The 22,970-nt window shown below is 37.3% G+C and overlaps 1 protein-coding gene across 9 annotated transcripts in view; it reads right to left on the bottom strand.

The window, feature by feature from the left end:
* DMD (dystrophin) overlaps nt 1-22,970 on the bottom strand; it is a 1,947,932-nt gene that overhangs the window by 269,230 nt on the left and 1,655,732 nt on the right. For all 9 annotated transcript variants that reach the window (XM_064483309.1, XM_031445593.2, XM_064483311.1 and 6 more), the window contains one exon: nt 17,568-17,714. In XM_064483309.1, the coding sequence (XP_064339379.1) occupies nt 17,568-17,714 (147 nt within the window). The remainder of the gene's footprint in view (nt 1-17,567; nt 17,715-22,970) is intronic.

Raw genomic sequence — 22,970 nt, 5'->3', positions numbered from 1 at the left:
AGGGCCCTTTCCCCCAGTAGGCAGGGCCAAATCCTTCATGAGACCATTAGTCTGTTGCAAATGGTGATAATAAAGCTAACATCATATATTATTTACCAGTATTTGTATTAATATTTTCAACCCAGACCAGACCTCTAATCACACTAGTATTAGAATGAATTCCCAGCTATTTGCCTACCTAACAGCTATTCACTGCTTATTCCTTGGTAAAGACTCTAAATTATGATCAGATATTGGGCATCAGTGGACCCAGGGCTAGGGGGAATTAAAATGGTACACAGCAGCACCATTCCTTGTAGCCAGTGGCTGATTTAAAGAGGTACAGAGAGACTCGGCTCTGGCTGACACATAAGGAGAAATCTGCCAGGGAACTTCTGGGAAATTCTTTTTTCTCCAACACACACACACACACACACACACACACACACACACATACACCCTCTCTCTCTCTCTCTCTCTCTCTCTCTCTCCATGGAGTTATCCTTGTACCTCATTTCTTTCCTGTCTTGAATATTGTTGTCTGAGGATGTGTTGCTCGGCGCAGTGGAAAGCCACCTTTAGATCATGACGAGAAAGCCAAGAGACGCCCAGAGAAGCTGAACCGAAGTCCGAATATAGTTCAGCTGCTGAATTAAATAGCCCCAGATCTAAAGACCTTTGGACTTCTGGTTATGCCAGGCCAGTGGTTCACAAAGTGGTTCCTGATGACAGTAGTATCTGCATCGCCCAGGAACATACCTGGAAATGTAGAATCTCAGACCTTCCTCCAAACCTACTGAATCAGAAACCCTGGGTGAGCCCCTCAGCCTGTAGTTTAACAAGCCCTCCAGGTGATTCTGATGCATGTTAAAGCTTGGAAACCACTGTGTTAGATGATCAGATGTGTCTATTATTTAAGGCAGCTTTTTCAAAACTTGCCTGATTTCACCAGAGTTCATGTTAAAAACACAAATTCCCCAGCCTATTGAATCAGATTTGTAAGTGAAGAGTTTGGGAATTAGTAACATAATCAAGAGCCCCTGGTGATTCTTATAACGAGAAAAGTTTGGGAAAAACAAACACAAGGCCCTTTAAGTCGGGCATTCTGCTATGGGCTGCTGAAAGCACTCTAACCAGCACACCATCTACAATCCCCTTTGCTCCAGCCCACGTAAGAGAAACAGACATGAGCTCTTGCCTTGGCGAGGATATTGTGAAGTCCTAGTTTGGAGAGACTCTGAATTAAAGTAAGGTTTACATTTCTAAGATGTTGGTTTCTTAACTTTCAATTTGAATTCCTGATCTTTTATATTCAGAACCTGTTAACTCCCCATCACAGCTCCAGCCTGAATTCCTAACCTCTTATACATTCTTGACCCCTGCTATCTGGTGGCCCCATCAACCCCATTAGGACTTCAGAACTCCTCTCAAGTAATTACAGGAGTAATCACGCATTCCTTAACGCTTAGGCTACATTCTCAGAGGCCAGATTCCTACCTGCTGAACTTGAACTTGCTGATGCCCAGGAGACTGTCATGAACGCAGTAGCAATTAGTTTGTTACAAACTAAACATATATTTTCAAGTCTGAAAAAAAAGTCTGCTCATTCAAAGAGAAATAATCTAGAACTCTAAAATATTTAACATTAAATGGTCTGGAATCATCAATGTTCTTTCAGGTTGAATGAATATTTTACATTAAAAAGTTTCTGTGCCTTGTTTACTTGGGCCAAATATGCTTTAAAAAAAAAGGTGAAAATCATCTTAGTGTAATAGTTTCCTTATGAGCGACAAATGTAAAAGGTCAAAAGGAGATTTGAAGAAACTATTTAATTATGTCTCCTCTACCCTAATTACATGTACTTCATTTGCTTAGATTTTACTTGTTTCACCTCTGCTACCCTCTTCACCATACACCCTCCACCTGATGTCAAATTTCCCTGGACCTCTAAACCTTTGTTTATGCTGTCCTTTCTTCCTAGAAAACCCTTCCATTTTTTTTCTTCTATCTTTTGAAACCCTAGTCAATAAGTCTAAGCTTAAATGTCATCCGTGGGGCGAAATTAATCGCTAACTGTTCTGCATGTTAATTACACTTTTTCCCCTCCTCATTTCTAGCGGAGCCCTTTTCATGTATCAGTCATCCTTGAAGGAGGTTAGTGCCATGAACATCTTTGTCCCTATTGCCAAACAGAGTCTCTCTAGTATAGTCATTTACAAAATACTAAATTGAATTTCAGGCAAAACGGATTTTTGGATATAAGCATTAACCAAATAGTGACTTAATTTACTTGCTTTTTAGGTTTTACATAATTCATTGCAAGGAGGAGGGTAATGAATAGAGTTTGGTTTTTGCTACATGGTGGGTGGGGAGTGGGGTCCCACCTTGAGTGGCATTGCTCCCAGCTTAAGTCTGAGAAATTCAGATAAGTATGGTAAATTCATGGGATGGGGACTTATGGGGACTGAGAGAATGCTCGAGTTACAACAGTTCTGGAGTTACATATTCAGAAGTGTATTACAGTCAACTTTAAGACACTGGTGGCTCTCCAGGCACCTGCTGTAGGGAGAGCAAGGAGGCCTCTTGGGAGAAGGACTAAGGAAAGAATATATTATAAACTAGCTGCTTCACTCAGGAAGGAAGTCTCAGTCAGCAAGGAGAAGAATGGTTTTGAGAACATCATGGTGCCTGACACTTGGATTCATCCTCTAGTTCAGTCATGTCTGAGTCCTACGGCTGCAAGTTAGAATGATCTGAAAGATCATGTGCCAGATGGAATGCCTTCTGCTGCAAGTAATAGAAAACTCAGCACAAAATGGCTTGAACAGGAGTGCAGAGGCAAGAGCAGAGAACTGGGACATTCAGAAGCACAATGGCCTCATTAGAACTCAGGTTCTTCCTATCTTTCCACTCTGCCATCCTTAGGTGAACTCACCACACACTCACAAAAGGCTGCTCAAGTTCTGGTTCGTTCATTCACTCATTCATTCATTCATTCAGGAAATTTTACCATGCCAAGAACTATTCTTAGGTGCTTTGGATACAGTACCAAAAAAAAAAACCAGACAAGACCCCTGGCTTCACGAAGCTTGCTTTCTCACGGTGGGAGACAGACAATAAAAAAGGCACACTAAATATGTTAATTCTGTAGTATGTTATGAGTGGTATAGAAAGAAGAAAAAACAGAAAAAACAGGTCCGCTATTCCTATTGCTGAGAACCATAAACACCCTGGAACTTATTGGGTTGAAACAAAAATTGATCACTCTTGCTCCTCGTTCTGCGACTTGACTCTGCTCAGCTGGGTGTTTTTCGTTTGGGGTCTTTCATGTGTTTGCAGCCAGATGGCAGCTGGAGCAGGAGTGATCTGAAGGCTCAACTGACATGAATGTCCCAGGCAGTCTTTCTCTGGCTCACGTCTGGTGCCTCACACGGGATGGCTGCAATAGCTGGGGGCTGGCCAAGCATTGCTGTCTTTTCATGTAGCTTCCCTATGTGGCTAAGCTAGAGCTTCTCACAGCATAGTGGCCTTACGGGAGTCAGACTCAGAGCAGCTCCGCTCCCTTCCCCGAGAGTGAGTGTTCCAAGTCACCAAGACAGAAGCTGCAAGTCTTAGATCGTACAGTGTCACTTCTGCCTTCGATTTGTAATACAAAGCCAGCCCAGGTCACTGTGGGAAGGGACTAGGCAAGGTGTACTGGTCACATGATTATTGGTGATCCCGGAGTGGGGGCATCTTTGTACAAGAACTACCATGACAAGGTAAGGGGGATTGAGATGGCTGGGAAGGGGGAGGTAAGGCAGGTTGCTGTTTAAATAGGGTGGTTAATTTTCAAGGAGGTTTCTTTAAGAAGTTGAGATTTGAGCAAGACGTGAAGAAAGTGACAGAGTTACTCACATAGGTAGCTGGGGGAAGAGCATTCCACTTAGAGGGGAAGACGTAGGCATAGTTTCCAAAAGAAAAAGCGCGCCCGTTTAGTTCCCTGGGTGAGGAAAACCTTTCTCAAATGCTCCCCTAAGCCGACTTCCCTTTGTATCTTATTGCTTGAGATGGCATTAAATGCTCATGGCTGATCCTTGGCCAGGAGCCTGGGACCACCAGATCACCATGAAATAGCTCAGTACCATCAGTATTCATTCCCTAGGGCGAGGCCTCCCTCTGCGAGCACAGTCACCTGGACAAGGGTAGATCAGAACAGGCCAGGTCTCTGCCAGCAAGAGAGAAGGATGTGCGTGCATAGGATAGAGGGAATGGGTTTGGAGAAATGGAAATAATAGCGTCTCCACTGAATGCTGGAGATTAAACAATACTCCTTTGGGACCTGTCTAACTGAGGACGACTTGCCCCACCTTCCCATAGATAGATCCCAACTATCAGCAGGGCACTCTCATGCTTGGCGGAGGAGCAGAAAAGGCTAGAAAGGAAGCTGCGGTGACCAGGATCAGCATATAATTTGCACAGCAGGCAAGGGGCCACTCCCCATGGAGATGGAGAGGGTTTAACAGAGTACACTCAGCAGACAGGCAGTGGGGTAGTGTTCAGAAAGGGGAAAGGTGACTCTGAATGAAAAATTCTATGTATTGCACAGAAATCTACTGAGATATGTGATGGATGATGGACCTAATTCAAGGAGGCTAATGTTTGAATTCCCAAGTTTTAGCACAGTAGCTGTAGCCCTACAGATAACTTCACTGCCTCTAAAGTTTAAGCATCTGATGGGAAAACTATGTCTGAGAATCGGGGGTGCTGACTTGTTTGAAGCAATTCGAAATCTTTTTTATACTTCCTAAGTGCCACGTATAGGCATCCACCCACATTTGAGTTTTCTATGTTACAAAAAGACAGTACGTTAAGAGGTAGTTCAGTAAATATTTATTGATGGAAACAGAAGTGCATATTTAGAAAGACTAAGTCAAACTGAGATAATAAAAAAATGTAAGCTATAATTCAGAGGAAAGGAATGCCAACAGCAGAAGGAAAATACGATTATGCTCTCATATCTTCTTTTCCTTGCCAGCATAGACAGCTGTTGTTAGAAATTATTACATTAACCTGGAAATCTGTTCAGTTTGAACAGAGATGCAGATATGATACATCAACTGAATTTAAGGCAGATTAAAACAATTTTATTGCAAATATAAAAGGGCACAAGTTACCTTAATCTTTGAAAGTATTGTTCTTTTTAAGGATCAGAATAGCTTTCACCCTCACATGTCTAGAAAGAAATTTGGTTCAATTTTATCCGACACGTATTTAGTGAGAATCCACAAGCTGTATAATAATATAAAATAGCAATAGATTCTAGAAAAGAAGAGAGCCCCTCTTTTAACAAACCAGCTGGGCAGAAAGGATTAAATTCTTACAGAGGAAGAACAAATGTATTAGAAAAGATACTGCATAATCAAGTTCAGAAGAGTGAAAAAGTTTATAAAGGTTTCACAGAAATGAACTACAGTTCTAATAATAAAACTTCCATTTTTACAGCTTTTAATAGTTTCCGAAGCACTTTCACAGTCTTTATCTCATTGTTTCACATGGACCTTGCAAGACTGGTGGGATTTGGATAAGTAATTCCTTTTTAAAAATGTTTTAGAATATAGAATATTTAAACCAAGGGGTGCATTTTTAAGAATAAAACTAAAGGGTGTGAGAAGAATAAAGAACATTTTTGGTTCTGGTTCCATTATTAACTAGCTGTGTGAACTATGACACATCATATGATGTCTTTGTAAAATCAAGGGTTGGGTTTCTGGACTTTCAGAACTAAAATCCTCTGAGTTGATGAGCAGTAACAACTTAAACTTAACATCTTTCGTAAAATAAAGCTTATGCATGGTACCACGTTGGTCATTAAATGATACAGTAGTAAACATAACTAAATAGAAGCTTTAAAAAGAATGATTGATGAAGTGTAAAGTTAAGAATATGAATATATTCAGTAATTCAAAGTGGGTATTTTTAAAGCAATGAAACACATTGACATAATCAGCTGGTTTAAAAGTAGATTTAGCGGCTGTACTATTGGCTAATTTATGCTTGGAGCACCTTGCTACATAGCCTTGACTTCAGGCCCTGGCCAGATGCTTTAGAAATAGACTAAGGCCTGAGGCTTAGCCAACTTGTTTACAAAGGCAAGACCCTAAATACAACTAGGCAAAAAGTATCATGGACACAGTGCAAGGCAATCACTGCTATTGTGAAAGAAAAATGAAGTATGTGCAACGTTGGTAAGTGCCTAAAAGCATCTCTGGGTCTGGAGGATTGCACATTATCAACTAATTATGTGTTTCCCTCCAACATTCTTTTCATGTGATCTCCAAATCAAGGAAAAAAACCCAGTGCTTCATAAGCTATTTTAGGACCTCTGCTACTGAACAAGATGAAGTACTAAGGACCAAATTTAACCTATGTCTTGAAATAAAAACATGGACAAAATATATGTAGTAGTGGAGTGTAAGCCAATGGTTATCAGACAAGGAAGCCTAGGGACCCCTGAGAGATAGAAAACATACAAGGTGAGCCCTAGGGTAGTCCTAGCTCACTACTTTGAGAGTTTCCAGTCCACAGCATGGGAAAGAAAGAAGAATCCAGGAGGATCCTGGCAGACTCCCTGAGTTTAAGAGATGGAACTGAGAGTCTGGGAAGACCAGGGTAGCTTGAGTTCATAAGACAGAAGCCAGAGAGAGAGAGTTGCAAAGAGAGACAACCACAGAGATCTATAGAAGGTCTCCTGCAAGTATTCAGCTAAGTACTGATTAGCACATGTGTGAGGAAACTACTGGAACCCTGGGGAAAAAATCACTAGGAAGAATTAGAAGTAACATATATGGCAGAGAACAGTACCTACCGTCTACCAGTTATACTGGGGACCTCATGATTCACAGGGCATTGGGCAGAATACCCAGAAGTCTTACCTCAGTAGTGGGGAATAATCAGTCCTAGACTGTCAGTCCAATCCCACCTAATCTTAAGAGACCCCAAAGGAGCAAACAATAGGACACACTTTGGAAAGGTAGAAATATAAATATATTATTGAAAGTTTCTCATAAATTGTAAGTGAAGTGGTTTAATTCCACTTGAAGGTATACTATGGTAAGTTAAAGTTGTATACTGTAAACTCTAAAGCAACCACTAAAGAACAAAACAAAGAGAAGTTAGAGCCAATATGCCAACATAGGAGATAATGGATCATTAATTCCAATTAACCTAAATGGAGAGACAGAAAAAGAGGAACAAGCAAACAAAAAACCAATGGGAGGAAGCAAAAATAAATAGCTTGATGATAGGTTTACACCTAACTATATCAATAATCACATTAAGTATAAATGGTTTAAAAACTCCTAATTAAAAGAGATAGATTGTATTTTGAAAAAGCTAAATCCAATTATATGCTGCCTATAAGAATGGACATTAAATATAAAGACAAAAGTTTTCATCACAAGAAAAAAGATTTTGTAACCAGATATGGTAACGAATGTTAACCAGACTTACTGTGGTGATCATTTCATAATATATACAAATATCAAATCAATCAATATCAATCACCTGAAATCAATATAATTATATGTCAATTATACCTCAACTAAAATAAAGTGAGGCAGAGAAAGAAAAGCTATTTCATGCCATTTTCCTCCAAGGGTAATATTAAGTATATCCCATGTCATTTAGAGCACACAGATCATTCATTGTTGGTAAAGGTGTAGGGTATGAGTGAACTATGTTCACCACAGACTGAAGGACGCACATTTAATTTTTGATCAATTATTTTTCTTTTGAAAAAATTTAAAGATTTAAGCATTGGTTAATTTTACAAATCCACAGATCTAGACATAAATACTATTTCTTCAGAAATGGTAGTTTTGTTTCATAATATACCACCTGTGGTATAACTTTCCACTTATTTTGTAGTTTACAACAACAACCTTTTTGCTTAATTCCATGCATCCAGCAACTCAAGATACATTTATTGAGTGCCTATTATGTAAAAGGTACTGCCAAGTATCAGTAGACTTGAGGCAGTTAGAGCCTCTGTCCACATGGAGCTGACATTCAAATGGTGCAGATAGACTTTAAATAAACGAACACACAACTATAGTTTCTCCTAAGTGCAATGAAGAAAGCAAAAGGGACGGTGTCTGTGATAGAGAATGATAGGAAATCTTTCAATGTGACTTAATTATACATTACCTCTGCAGTCCATTACTTCAAATGATTCATAGTTATTAAATTTACAGACCGGAATTTTACTATTCTGTTTAGTTTCTTAGTCCCAAGCTTCAGGCCATTTAAAATAAAAGCTACAGATGATGAATAGAAAAGTCACTTGCTAACTTGTCTTCATCCTTTAGGTTTCAGCTGGAAGGCCACTTTCTCTGGGAAGCCTTCCTGATCAGCGTTCCCTGCCTCCCACCCTCTCTGTAACACCCATGCATACGTGCACACACATGCACGCGCATGCTTAGGTCCTCATCTATCATATCAACATTATGCTCTGCATGTTTTCTCATCACAGGAACCAGTTTATAATTATCATATCAGGATTTCTTAAAATGCTTGTCTTCCCAAGAAACTGTAACTTCCATCAGGGCAGACTGTCTGGGGTTTCCATGACTGTATCCCTATTATATAGTATAGAGTCTGGCAGACATAGGGACCAGGAAAATATTTACTGAATGGAACATATTTATTGAATGAAGGAGTATTTCTGCTCACTACAGGAAGAATTTCATGAGTAAATCCTCCTGGTCTTACAGATGAGATTCTCCTCTTTAATCTGTGAACAATTCAGGCTCTGGGTTCAACAGGCTCTTGCTGAGATTGTGGTCTGAGATTCCTATAATCATCCTACTTTCAATCAGCATTTCCTAAACTCTTAATGCGGGTGATTCCTGACAAATCAATAACTGTAAAGAAGTTATACTTTCTGTTTAAAGGGCTGAACTGTAAATGAAGAGGAAGTATTGTCACATCTACATACCTTCATAGCACAGAGGCAATTCTGCACAGTGAGTAGTTCTGACAGACTCCCCAGCCAGACTGCCTGGGTTCAAATCCTGGCTCTCTCACTTAGCAGCTATGTGACCACAGGCAAGCCACCTAACCTCCTAGTTTCTCATTTTTCTCATCGGCAAAAGGAGGATAAAAATAATATCTACCTCATAGGGTGATTGTGAAGCTTAAAAGCATGCATACAAGTAAATGCTTAGAATAGTGAATGGCATGCAGTAAATACTAGTTAAGTGCTCATTACTAATTTCAGTAATGCATAATACTCAGTAAAATTGTAACTGCATTGGCCTAGTAAAGTATGGCCCTTTGTAAAAAAACTGTATTTCTAATATAATAATCACTTTATAATTTATTGTGTTTTCAATCCACATCCCTACTTCCTAAATTAATGTATATATTAATTGAGGGGAGAATTTATAACATAATGATACTTATTTTCAGGACATTATAGAATTTGTAAGAATAAAGAAATATGAAGACAAACCATAGTAATTAAAAATTCCCTTTGTGGTACTGACCTTTAAAAATAGCCTTTCTGTATTTCATAAGCTAGTTTCCAGTCGGAGTTACAGAGTTGGCTTTAACATTCAGCTTTTCACAAGGTCTGAAAGGGGGTTATTTCTAGAGGAATGCGGAGGGAAGGAGGAGAAGGGGAGTCTTTCTGGGGGAAATGTGAGAACAGCAGCTCTTTGAATGCTGTGCATGACGTAGCATGGGAAATGCGAGCAGCTGCAGGCGGAGGGTTTCACACGCAGCGCAGCGGGACAGTGGGAAAAGCAAAGAGGCGAGCCACCAGGGCAAACAAATGCAGAAGAATGGGTGGGGCAGGGTCAGGCCGCAGCGAGGGACGGAGGTCAGGCTGGAAGGGGAAGAACACTCAGAAGAATAAAGAATAAAGCAGTGAGAAATTTGAGGGAAGGGCAAATGTCAGTTGTGCAATAATGGAGAAGGAAAAGAAAACATGGGCATTATAGTGGTTTTATGTACATATACGCATATTTCTCAAAAGGAATTAGAGAGGTCAGGAAGCTAAAAGAAATACATCCATCCATACACAAAACTGCTGTTTAAACACGTGTAACAGGAATACATTACATCTTTAAAAACAATAATAAAACACGCATCTGGATTGCCATAGTAGCTAGCTTCAGAACTAGCAAAAATAATTCCTGATGAAAACAAATCAGAAATCAAGCAGTCCAGAAAGATCAAGCAATCAGGTAGCTTAATTAATATTTCGTAATGATTTTGGTTCACTATGAAATCTCTGAACAGTTAATATGCCCTTCATTCTCTCTAATAAAGATCTCTTTGACTCCTACTGGCTTAAGTCTCATTTCGTAGCTCATAAAATTCTTCTGGTCACACTCCCATCATTCATTTTTCTCTCTACAGTCCCACACATCCTGATGCCTGTCTAAAAAATACAGTCTGCCCATGAAAACTAGATTATTCTTCTTTGGGGTGAAGAGGATAGACTTTGGGACATCTGGGCCACGTCACTTTCAAGGTTACTTGGGCAACTTCAATATCATTCCTCTTGAATAAAGTACAATTACCTGTAAAAACATTGGAAACCACACTGACTGAGGAAAATGTCTCCAAGGCCTAACATTGCACTTGGACCTGAGCATGTCCTAAGGGCTGTAACTATCCTAGACATTCAGATTTACACATTCCTTTAAACCTTTAAAGGGCCTTGTTCACTTTCTTTAAAAAAAAAAAAAACAAACAGAGATGAGGTTAAGAGGATAAATAAGATGTTTTCCTAGAACTTAATTGTCCTTTTTTTCACGGGTCATTCCATTTCTAATTTCAACAAATCCTTCTGTGACGTAACCTTTTCTAAAGCAAACAGCCTTCTTTCCTCTTTGTCCTTTTCATTTCCTTTACCTTCAACTTTTTAAAAACTCCTGCCAATGAGCACATCAAACTTGATGTTATAATTGAAATCTTTTTATAAGAGCTACCTACAGTTTAGAGCGGGTTATTTTTTCCTACATTACTACAATAGTTTTGGATATTCTATTGGCTTTCAGTCTTTTCAAGCCTGTGGCTCCCTTATCAATATTCCAAGAATTAGAGGCTGCCCACATAATAAAAGTACCACTTTACTATCACTTAATTGTGAAAAAGTGATCAGCTTATAAAAATCTGTATGAGTTTAGTACCACAAATGCATTTACATACTTATGAAAAATAGTGGTATATGGGCCAGGCAATTTTGTATTGAAGCTACAGACAATGCTTGATGCAAAAATACATTTGTAGACCTCTTTGTAAAACTCTGTGACCCATAGTTTGGGAACTAATTTTTATACGTGGTCACAGATCAATAGCATCTCCTGGGAACTTGGTAGAAATGTAGAATCACAGGTTTCAGCCAATACCTACTGAGGCTGGGTGTTGGTGGGGGGGATGGTGTTTTAACAGGTGCAGCAGGTTAATCTTATCCATAGTAAGAATTGAGAACTACTTTCCAGACCAATACTATCCAACAGAAAAATAATCAGAGCTGCATATGTTATTTTCAATTTTCCAGGAGACACATTAAAAAAGTAAAAAAAAGAAACAAACACTGTCAGTTTGTTCTACTTGAAGCAACAGGCTCATAAAATTCATTTTCAAGAAAAATAGCGAAGTTTGAATAATAAAAAAGAAATGAGTGAGATTAATCATAATGATATATTTTAGTGACAGATGCATAAAAATATTATCACTTCAACATGCATTCAATATAAAAATACTGAGATATTTTACATTTTTTTTGGTTCTAAGTGTTTGAAACTTAATGTGTATATGTGTATGTATATGCCTAGTGTGTATATTACACTTCCAACACATCTCAACTTGGACTGGCTACATTCAAGGGCTTGGTATCTGCATGAAGCTACTGGACAGCATAGTTTTAGACCATGTGGCTTGAAAGAGAGCAAATATAAATCCACATTTACATTATGTTTATTGTATTTATCCATATTTATATGTATGGGTTTATATTTGTAAATCCATATAGCTGCAAACGGTGTTACTAAGAATGACTAAAAGTTTCCCTTTACTCTCCTCTTTCTGTCTCAAAGACATGTTAAGTGCTTGGGTCTCCATGTTCCCATAGTACTGTAACACTCCTCTAATATTCAATTTTCTGCATTACATTATACTTATTTTCGACAGTCTAATTCTAATCTTCTCAAAGTGTCTGACAGAAGTCATATACATAAAATCATTTAACCTGGCTATACCCAGCAAGTGCTTAAGGTAGGACAATGGTTCCCTAAAGTCTTACAGTGTGGGCCCTGGATCAAGCGCATCAGCTTCACTTGGGAGTATGTCAGAAATGCAGAATCTCAGGTCCCACCCCAGACCTACTGAATCAGAAACTCTGGAACAGGGCCTACTGATCTGTGTTTTAATACATCTTGCAGGTGATTCTGATGTTCATGAACATTTGAGAACCACTGATATAGGAAAACATATTTCCTTTGAGCATGAGCTTAGACTAACCATTTTCTCCTGAGTTCTGTGGTCTCACCACAAGCAGAATCTTTTTTGGTCTTGTTAAAGAAAAAGTCAAGGAAGGACATGCTTAAGAAGACTTCAGCAGAACTAACCCTTACCAAAACTGAAGTGAAGGAAGCTGGAAGTCCTTGCCTCACCCTCAGCTGGTAATGGGCCAATGGTACTTGTAAGAGCAGACAGACTAGCTCATCTTTGATTCCTGCCCAGAAGGGACCTCATAAACCATAAAGCAACATGATTAACACAGGATCCTTAAAAAAAGGGGAGTGTGAAGAAAATGTTCAAAATCCATTAACACAATTAAAGGATTAAATCTGGTATATCACGGGGAACTATATTCAGTATCTTGTAATAACCAATAATGGAGAAGAATCTAAAAAAGAATATATATATATAACTGAATCACTTTGCTGTACTCCTGAAACTAACACAACTTTGTATATCAACTATACTTCAACAAAAAAGAGAGGAAAAAAAGGATCAAATCATGTGCTCAATGATGATAAAGACATACATATATAGAGACCAAAGGCTGCTTCAAAAACTTATCTCACCAAAGAACATAAAATGCTCTGTTGAAATTTTTAATTTTTTAAATTAAAAATCTTTAGTTTTTAAAAAGATAAAGCCATGCAAGTATTTCTGTTGGACAGCTAAATGTGATTTCATGTCCTTCCGTGAATGTTACTAATTTGATTGTATACACCAAACTCCCAGTCAGAAATTACTGAAGATTTTGTAAACCAGATACTTTTATAGTACTAGTGTTGTAATAGCATATTTTGTGTGCTTATAAGATGAATTAAGGGGAAAAGGGTGGGTCATTATGGAAGTAATAGAAGAAAATTTATCTATAAAGCTTTGTTTAAGATGATGTAAGCAGTGAAAGGAGTTTTGGTCAGTATGTCCTGGGACCAGACAGGACAACTACGATGTCTCCTTGGTATACAGTGGGTGCTTAATCAGTACAGATTGAAGAAGAAGGAAAGAATGAAAGAAGGAATGGAGTGTACAGAAGTTGAGGGTCTAGATCCCTGTGACAGAAAGTTACCACAGCGATGTGAAGATGGTGTATATAACTGTCCATATGACTTTGGAAGAATCTTAGGAAACCTTTAAAACATACATAATTCATGATGCTGTCCTTAAAGATATTTAAAGAGTACATGGAAATGTCTTCATTTTTAATGTTTTTCAAGGGATTACATTTCATACATTCTACCGTCAATAAAGCATTTATTCTTTAAAGTGTATATGCAGCTTCTGTTGCTATTTTTGGGTTTACTCATGATGCAGAGAAACGGTTAGAACCTTCCCTAGTAGCACAGTAGTGATCCCTACAGAACATTCCCCCACAGTACTTGTGCTTGGTGAATAAACAGCACGACCGTGGCACTAAATGTGTGTGCACTGCTTCAAAATTTGAGAGGTTTATCATCGGTTTAATTTTCTTCCCATTTGGTTTTAATACTCATTTCTACTGGATCAGACATTAACATTGGTTCCACTTTAAGAGCTAATTTATTAAAATCACTTTTGGTCGATTTTAGTACAATTGCATAGTTCTAAAGACAATGAGCAATATAATGCTTTATAATTTTATATTTGAAACGACAGGTGTGATTTTAAGGGGTACACTGAACTGGGCTCATTAATCCATTGGTTTGTAAAAGGAAGATTTCAAAGTTAATATCCCTGAGAATCATTTAAGAAAAGAGGGGAAGCATGAAAAAGTGAAGTATTGTGTTGCCCAAAATAGCTTTAGAGTATGACTTTGTTAAGTCCAAACTTAATAGGAATGTTGAGAAGGGGCAACAAAACAGGGCAGGGGAGTTGCAGTTCTGATCTGATTCAGCTCATGACTGACACTTAAAAGCTGTGTGACTGCAGTTGTGTCACGTGATGTTTCCAAGGCTCAGTCTCCTTACTTGTAAAAGGGAAGAGTGATCATATATAACCATAATACATGATCATAATGTTTTGAGGATTGAATGAGATAATGTAAATGAAAACTTTTTCAACTACAGGGAATGATGGTTTCCTATGCCCAAACACACTGTTGGATGGTCTTGTAGAAATATCCACACCATGTCCACTCTGAGGGAGAAAACAGGATTTGATTCCCACAGAGAGTTTCCAACAGGCAAACCAATGTCTTTATACTTCTATCTGTGGATTCAAAATAAATTCAGAACTTTCTATACCTTCTGTTTCTATGTACAGATGAATTGTGACTGGATTCTTACACTACTGTTGATGTTCACATACACATGGTTATCTGTTTCTATCATTTTGAGTGTTATTACACACAGCTAAAAAACCAGCATGGCTTTCTTTTAAAATAAAAATTAATGGATCATGTAACTAAATCCAGGATATTCTGATATCAAGTAGACATAGGCTGGTAGTACGTAACTCTGTTTCTTCTATTACATGATTTGCTCAAATATAAGACTTTTTCTTACGTTTTTATCTGCCTTCTCCCTACCCCAACTCCACATTCTCAATTTTCCTTTGTCTCAGCAGACAGAGAAGCAAAGATGAACTCATACTTACCTTTCTCCTGATTTTAGTTAACTGACATAGCACTGTAACCGAATGAATTCTTTATTTTCATAGAAATCTGATGTCATAATAATGGTGGGCTCACACTTCCCGCCACAGAGGCTGGGTAATCCTTCACATACATTCCTCTAAATGTAAAATGTTCTCAGCATGATGTATGAGTTGCTCTTCCAGTAATGGGGATAAAGTTGTTGGATGTGAACCTCATTTCTTGCTTTGTTCCCTTTCTGAACAAGGACTCACGTTTATAATACAGCAGAGTGGTTAGAATTATGGTCAAAGAAGAGAATGGAATCAACTTGACTCAGTTATGTGCAACCCGAAACCTTGGATTTATCAGCTTTCTGCAAAAATACACTTTTTAAGCATATTCTTAAGGTCACATTCAAAAATAGCAACATGTGACATTTGCCACAATAAGATCATATACCACAGACTGAACTGTTTAATATGAGAAGGCTGTGTATAGATGTGTTTGGGAATGAGGGGTTTAACACTTAGAATTATAGAAGGAGGAACATAATTCCAACAAGCCACAGCTCTAATACAAGGAGGAAGCAACTCCACTGATTCCAAACTAAATTTTGTTATGGCTATCTCCCCCAGATATCCAGATACAGAATCATAGAATTGAACTAGATGTGACCTTAGACAAAATGGGTTAAGAAGGAATAGAAGCTGAGAGAGGTCAAATGGCTTTCTCAAGATAACAAGGTCAAATAATAGCTGAATTTTAATTTGAAGTTAGGTTTTCTAATATTCACTCCCATGCTCTTTTTTTTTTTACTATATCACACTATCTTCTTTTATGTACTTTTGTATATTTATAACTAAATCCTTATTCATTTTAAAGAATGGATAAAAATTAAGCTATTTATATTTTGTCATACTTTAAATACATGGTACAACTATAATGGATCATTTAACATTGTTTTTTTTTTGTTTTGTCCTATCAGTCATAATCTTTTTATCTCATTTGTAAATTTATACAGCATTGTCACAAATCTTGTACCATATTCTGAAGGCAAATGTGGTATTCAGCTCGCTGAAAGAAATTTTAAGGTAATAGTTCAAGAGTGTTTAAATGGAACAAATGTGTCCTTTGGTATTTCCTGGACATCTATTACTTTCCTTATGTATGTTTACAATAAAAAACATACTAAGGATGAAACTGATAAGATTTTAATGGCACTTAACCACTGTGGAGCAAATAGACATAGAAATGCATGTCACCACTTAACTATATTGCCTTGCTTTAGTCAATGCCACTTACAACAATCTATCATACAAATATTTCAATACTATCCATCACAACAAGAATTAAATTATATGAGATCTCAAGAGGTCTTGAGTTTGGAACTTGGTTTTATTAAAGACCTAGCAATTCTTTAACAGGACTTTCAATCACACCTCTAAATGGACTTCAAGTAGAGAAAGTAATCTGGTTTATCATTTTTTTCTTATTAAAACACTGAAAGCAAATATTTTTAAACCTAGTTTCTTCTTTCCTCCCTGTCCTCAAGAGCCTACTCTGCGCATCATATGAAATTGGAAAAAGAGAGAAAACAATTCCCTAATTTTATGGTCAAAACAGTTTTAGGGCATGGGAGTATAACACAGTGTCCTTCCCACAGGGAACACGCAGACACGCCTCCGCCATTACCTTTTCTGAGTTCTTACTATGAGCCAGATAGTATACTAACAACTCTACATGAATTAGTGCCTTTAATATGACAGCAAGCACGTTAGAGATGAGGAAATGGACAGAGAGGTCAAGTGTCTTCAAGGTCACTCAGTAAATCTGACTACAAAACTTGTACATTATAATGATAATAACTTTAATGACACCAGGAACTAGAATTTATACAGTGTTTACTATGGGGCTATTACTGCACCAAGCCCTTTCCATGCATTTTGACTTACCTGTCCCAATGATAGACCAGTATTTTAGAAACACTTAATATTCACATTTTCTTCAGATGAAAGACTGAGGCATAGAAAGGTTAAATAACTTGCCAGAGGTCCCATGGCCAGTAAGCATGACCATGAGCACACTTATATTCCCTGTATTTATTATGCAAACCTATGAAAAATTTCCATGTGTAGGTTTGTGATAGGATCTCTTTCTTTAAAAGATTCAGAAGCCTTACTATTGACTTTTGTTTGAATTAGGATTCCAAAAGGAAAGACGTTTTAAGAATCCAAGCAATAACAGTACAGAGTAATTGCATGCCAGTAATTTAGTTCTTCCATCATGATTCAGCATTATCTCCATGTTTATTGCAAGATAAAGTCTAACTTTAAGCCTTGTATAAAAATTCATATTAATAGGTTTGAAAACATATATATAGGGACTTATTAAATAATACAAAATATCCTACACTCACAAATGATCATCATGAATATCACAAGAAGAAATTACTTTTTATTGTTCCTTACAAAGAGGCTTTATCTGTATAGTCAGAGAAGGAACTGCAATGTTATAATGTGCTTACCTGCAGAAGCTTCCATCTGGTGTTTAGGTCTTCCAGAGTGCTGAGGTTATATGGTGACAGCTGAATGCCCAATGTGGTGAGTTGGCGAGCAAGGTCATTGACGTGGCTTACATTCTCCTTGAGAGGTGCAATTTCTCCTCGAAGTGCCTGTGTGAAACAGTCAAGGGCAAAATGGAAGATGAGAACATTCAAAGCAAAAAAACTCAGACACATGGGAACTACAAGGCATCTTATTCTGTTTGGGGTGTCACTGATATTTGCTCTATCATAGTGGTATTATAACAATAAACATAAGTTAATGAGTGGATAACTAATGTTTTTTGAGCACTTCTTCAGTGCTTAACCCTGTGATGAGCTCTGTCCACACATAATCCGATTTTATTCCTACACATTAACCCTATGAGGTTGGTAGTTAGAGAATTCTCATTTTACACACGAGAGAACAAATTCACAGAGGTTAAACCTTGCCCAAGGTCCCTGGGTCAAAATTGAGGAACCTGGGGTGCATAACCAGGTTTGTCTGCCTCCAGAGTACATATTCTTAACAATTACATTATATACCTCGACAAAGAAATTCTGGATTTACAAAGTAACAGGAAAAATATAATGCTGCTAGATTCTAAATTCTACTCATCTCACAACAAAAATGGATCCTTATTCTTTTTACAATAAAATATGTACTCAATCATAAAATATTACATTCCTACTTTGTACCAACTACATCATAAATAGATTCATTTAGAGATTAGGGTATTTTGTCAAGTGCTAAGAATGACTTCCTGGTCTCCTGGTATTTTAGCCCTTGTAGCAATGACTTAAGAAGGCTCCCATGGGGCTTCTCAGCTGTCTCTGAAGCACTAGAGCAGGATTCTGTGATGCAATGCATCATGGCAATCTGTTGAACAGAAGAACCCTATGCAGATATGGGGACGATATTACCATGCATCATATCTACCCAATTGAGATGACATTTATGGATCTTTAACATGATGCATGATGTCCAAATGTTCCAAAGAGCAATTTCTAAGGGACAAATTCCCTCACTTCGGAGAACAGTTTGTGTAATGTAATGTCTGTGCACAAGGACAGCATCACTTACTTGGCAAGATGTGCTGTTTTAACTTGCTTGATCTGGGCAGGTGTTATTTTTCTTGTTCACTACATTAATAAAACTATTGTTTACATTGACCGCACCTATAACCCTCCAATTCCCTCTGACTCCAAGTGGAAGGACCCTGTATGTACATTCTAAATAAGAACAGCATTATCCTCTCAAACCAAACTGGATATCTCACCACTAAAATGTGGTATTATATGGCATATAAGACACTTACATACTTCTTAGGTAATATGGGACACTGTAACAATCACTTTGTTGAACTTACAGTTTTTTTAAAAATATATAATATAATATTAAAATATTATATTAAAGAACCATGGAGTTTCCTTCTGGGATTGGTGACAATATTCTGGAATTAAACAGTGGTGATGGTGGCACAATTCTGTGAATATATTATACACCACTGAATTATATACTTTAAAAGGATGAATATTATGGTATGTGAATTATGTATCAAAGAATAAAAACAAAGAAAAATAAAAGAAACCCTTTTGACTGACTACACACACAACAAATCATATCTGATGTTTTCATCTTTATTTAATTTCATGTCAGTGGAATGTCATAGTAATCATTTTTAAACTAAGAAAGTTATTATAGGAATTGATAGTAAATTTTTATTCCATTTCCTTATAAGTAAATATATACATTAAAAATCATAGTAAGTGCCCATGGAGAGAAGCGGTAAAAATCCATAAATGTGAATTCATATCTCTAAAAGGAAATGATCCATAATCACTTTGTTTTATATAATAGAAAGGTTAGAAAACAGATTTCTTAAATGTCAATGGGGAAACCTGGACAAGGACAATGCTTACAAAATGGAACCATTCTCTTCTGGATCATAATACATGTTTTCAGTAACCATAAGTAACTAACATATGAGTGGAAATTATAAATGGGACCCATCGCAGAGATGGTGGGATAGCCAGGCAGACTCTGACAATGCTGCACATTAACCCTGCACACTCATCATTGCCTTCGGGAGTGTGGCTCTCAGCCACTAAGCTGAATATGTATCTCAGTTAAGACATAGCTACAATTCAGCTCCCCTTGGATTACATAATGTGTATGTTCAAATGTCTCTTACTTGAGTATTTTGATTTTCACTTTCTCCCCCAAAGTCCTGGACACAGATTTTAATCCTGTGTCAATGTTTTAGAGGATGAAGGAGATTAAAAAGTAAGTTTCAGTATTCATAATTAATCACAGCACTCACTCTTCCTTTCCTTCTCTCCTCTCCTTCTCTCCTTATCTCCTTCTGTCTCTCCTCTCTCTCTCTCTTTCACACACAGCCACACACACTGTCATGGGATCTTGTGGCCTCTTATTTTTTTGGTCCTATTTACCAATTATAGTAGACGTTCCTTTAACTGATCTCCATTTAAGACTCATCAGATTAGCCAGAGTCTTCACTGGTCTGGGAAACACCCCAACTGGGGCCTCTAATGATCTCTGATTAAAATGTGAGAGGTATAGGTCAGTATGCATGTCCTTCAGCTTTCATTAGCTGAGTCATCAGTGTCTGCATGTTCTTAAACCTGCTTTTGCCAATTAGTGTAACAATTGCATAATTTAATTAAAGACTTCCTAACCAAAAAAAAAAAGTCTAAAAAGAAAATACGTTATTATTTCTATAAAAATAAGTTTAAATATTTTAGAAGATTGCTTATTAAAAAGAAAAAAGAAGTACTGTTGAACTGGGTATGGACAAGACAACTGTAAAACATTAGGAAAACAGTCTGAAATTTTTAAAAGGATTCTGTATTCAGAATGCTTCTCATGTTTCCCAATGGCATTAAAGAAACTTGAACTGGAAATCCAGAAGTTTGTATTATCAGGGTGATTTATGGAGAACTCTAATCATTGAATCTCCACTCAAAGAAAAAAACCTTCACACAACATTGAAATATTAGTGACTATCTTAACATAGAAAAAAATGTTGAAGATATATTTTGTACGACTCCCTGATTTAACTGACATTTTCAATTAACTGTTGAACTCTAGGTCCTAATTGACTTGGAATAGAGAGCATCCACTATAAATTTTGACTACCAGTCTTACTACCACTGCTACTGCTACCACGAATATTATTAATTGGGGGGGAAAGCCATTTGTTCAGTTTAATCTGCATGCCTAAGTTTCTGTTAAGATAAAAGGAAGCTTTGATTAGGGGGTGGTGAGTTAGTAAAGAGAGAATCTGGTGCAACAGTTCTCTTTGGGGAGATAATCATGAGGGCACTAAGGGCATGAGGATGGAGGAAAGGAGATAACTGAGGGTAGAAAAGAGGAAGAGAAAAAGGAGGCAGGAGAGTGTCTAAGTTAGTCTTGACTTTGACACTTGACCTAGGTTCTGGTGGCAGCTCCATACCACCTGAGGGTGGCTCACTGCTCCAAGCTGTCCATGCCTAGAAGTGTACACAACAAGAAGCATGGCACCCTCAACGTTAAACCACAGGACATACTATGTCAAAATGAATACAGGCACCATGTCATTTAAGTGGACGTAACATTGGGTTTGACTCTATTTCAAATATTAGCACTTTTAATATCGCACATATACATTTATGTTTAAATTATTAAACACTAAACATAACATGTCAAAAAGCACAGTTAACACTGAACAATATGGTGTGCTATTTACATACTATCAGAATTTCATTAGGTTTTATTCCACTTTGGAAGCAGTAAGTGAGAAAACATTGAAGGGAGCCATTATACTCTGGGTTTTCTTTGAATCACTTAAACATCTGGAGTATGTTCTTCATGAAAGAGCAAACCAAGTCTCATTTTATTATGACTAGTTTCATGCAGGCAAAATTTTCACTTCATTAAATGTTGGCTGATTATAGATAGAAAAGTACTGATATAAAAGTACTGATTTAGATAGAAAAGTACTGATTTACAATAAGTCTGATATAAAAGTACTGATTTAGCATGATATATAAGTCTGATATGTCAAGTTTTTCTTCTTTTTATGACATTAAATTGCTTGTCAGGTCTTTGCTTATCTTTCTGTAGTTAAAGATTTGTTCAAATATAGATTTAGAATTACAGTCATCAACCACTTTGCAACAAAAGAAAGAGACTGTCTAGTAACAAGGGAATGTTACTTTTGAGGGAGCAACTTTGACTTGACAGTTAAGGGACTATTCTGTAAGGCAAAGTAGGTCAGTTTGGACCACTGGAAAATGGAAGTTGAGGCACTTCGACTTTGGGGGCCTCTGTTTCCTCTGTGAATTAGGAAGCAACAGACCTGGCATAGTATCAATGTACAATGAATATTCATTGAATGAAAATATGAATTAGGGAGGAAGGGTATATATAGCTCAGTGGTAGAGCTCATGCTTAGCATGCACAAGGTCCTGGGTTCAATCCCAGTGCCTTCTTTAAATACATATGTACAAAAAATAAATAAATAAACCTTATTACTCACCTCCCAAAAACACACACAAAAAAGGGTAAGTGGAGACATTTGAATTAGTTGTGATAGAGACTGTGAGAGACAGTTGACCAAAGAAACATAGAAAGGTTGCCAGACAGTGTTGAGGGCTTGTTTGAGGCTAAAGACCACAATTTTTTAGCAGAACCAATCAACCCAATTTTCTCTTTCTCCAACAGCATCCCACACAAGCATGGAGAAAACAGTTCATGCAGGTTTGGGGTTTTGTCATACGGTTGTGGCACAAACGCTTAGGGACAAAAGAGTTTAAATTTTAGCTGGAATGTGACTGAAAGACACAGCTAAACCAGATTAGGAGGGAAGTGAAACAAGATGAGGCTTGTAGATGGAAAGTACAATGGGCCAATGGTAGTGGCCCAGGACAATCCAAGAAAGGCCACAGCAAGATTAGTTGCACAAGCAAGCAAGAAGAAGAGGAGACTCTGGGATGTTCGAATTAGCTCTGCCACTTATGAGTTTATTTACAAACTGTGATATATATAGCTATATGAATATATATGATATTATATATATTAATTTTTATATAATAATAAGTTTTATTTATATATTAATGGTGCTACTGAGAATCTGAAAAATTTCTCTTCTTAGCGATACTAAACATTGATCCTGAAACCTTAACCTACTAATTCATAGAGGTCCTATCTCACTTACCAGGAATTCAAAATGAGTATGATCTGACAACAAAATGTCATTCTAGGGCAATATACGCTGGGCAGAGAAATGTATATTACAAAATACTACCTAAGAAACAAAATAGAGGCTAACTGCATTCCTTTCTACAATGAAACCTCACTGAACGAAAATGTTTGTGAACCAAAAC

This window comes from Camelus dromedarius, chromosome X (assembly GCF_036321535.1).
Source record: "Camelus dromedarius isolate mCamDro1 chromosome X, mCamDro1.pat, whole genome shotgun sequence".
NCBI classification, from domain to species: Eukaryota; Metazoa; Chordata; class Mammalia; order Artiodactyla; family Camelidae; genus Camelus; species Camelus dromedarius.
The sequence above is the reverse complement of the archived record's forward strand: the minus strand, read 5'-3'. Positions and strand labels throughout refer to the sequence as shown.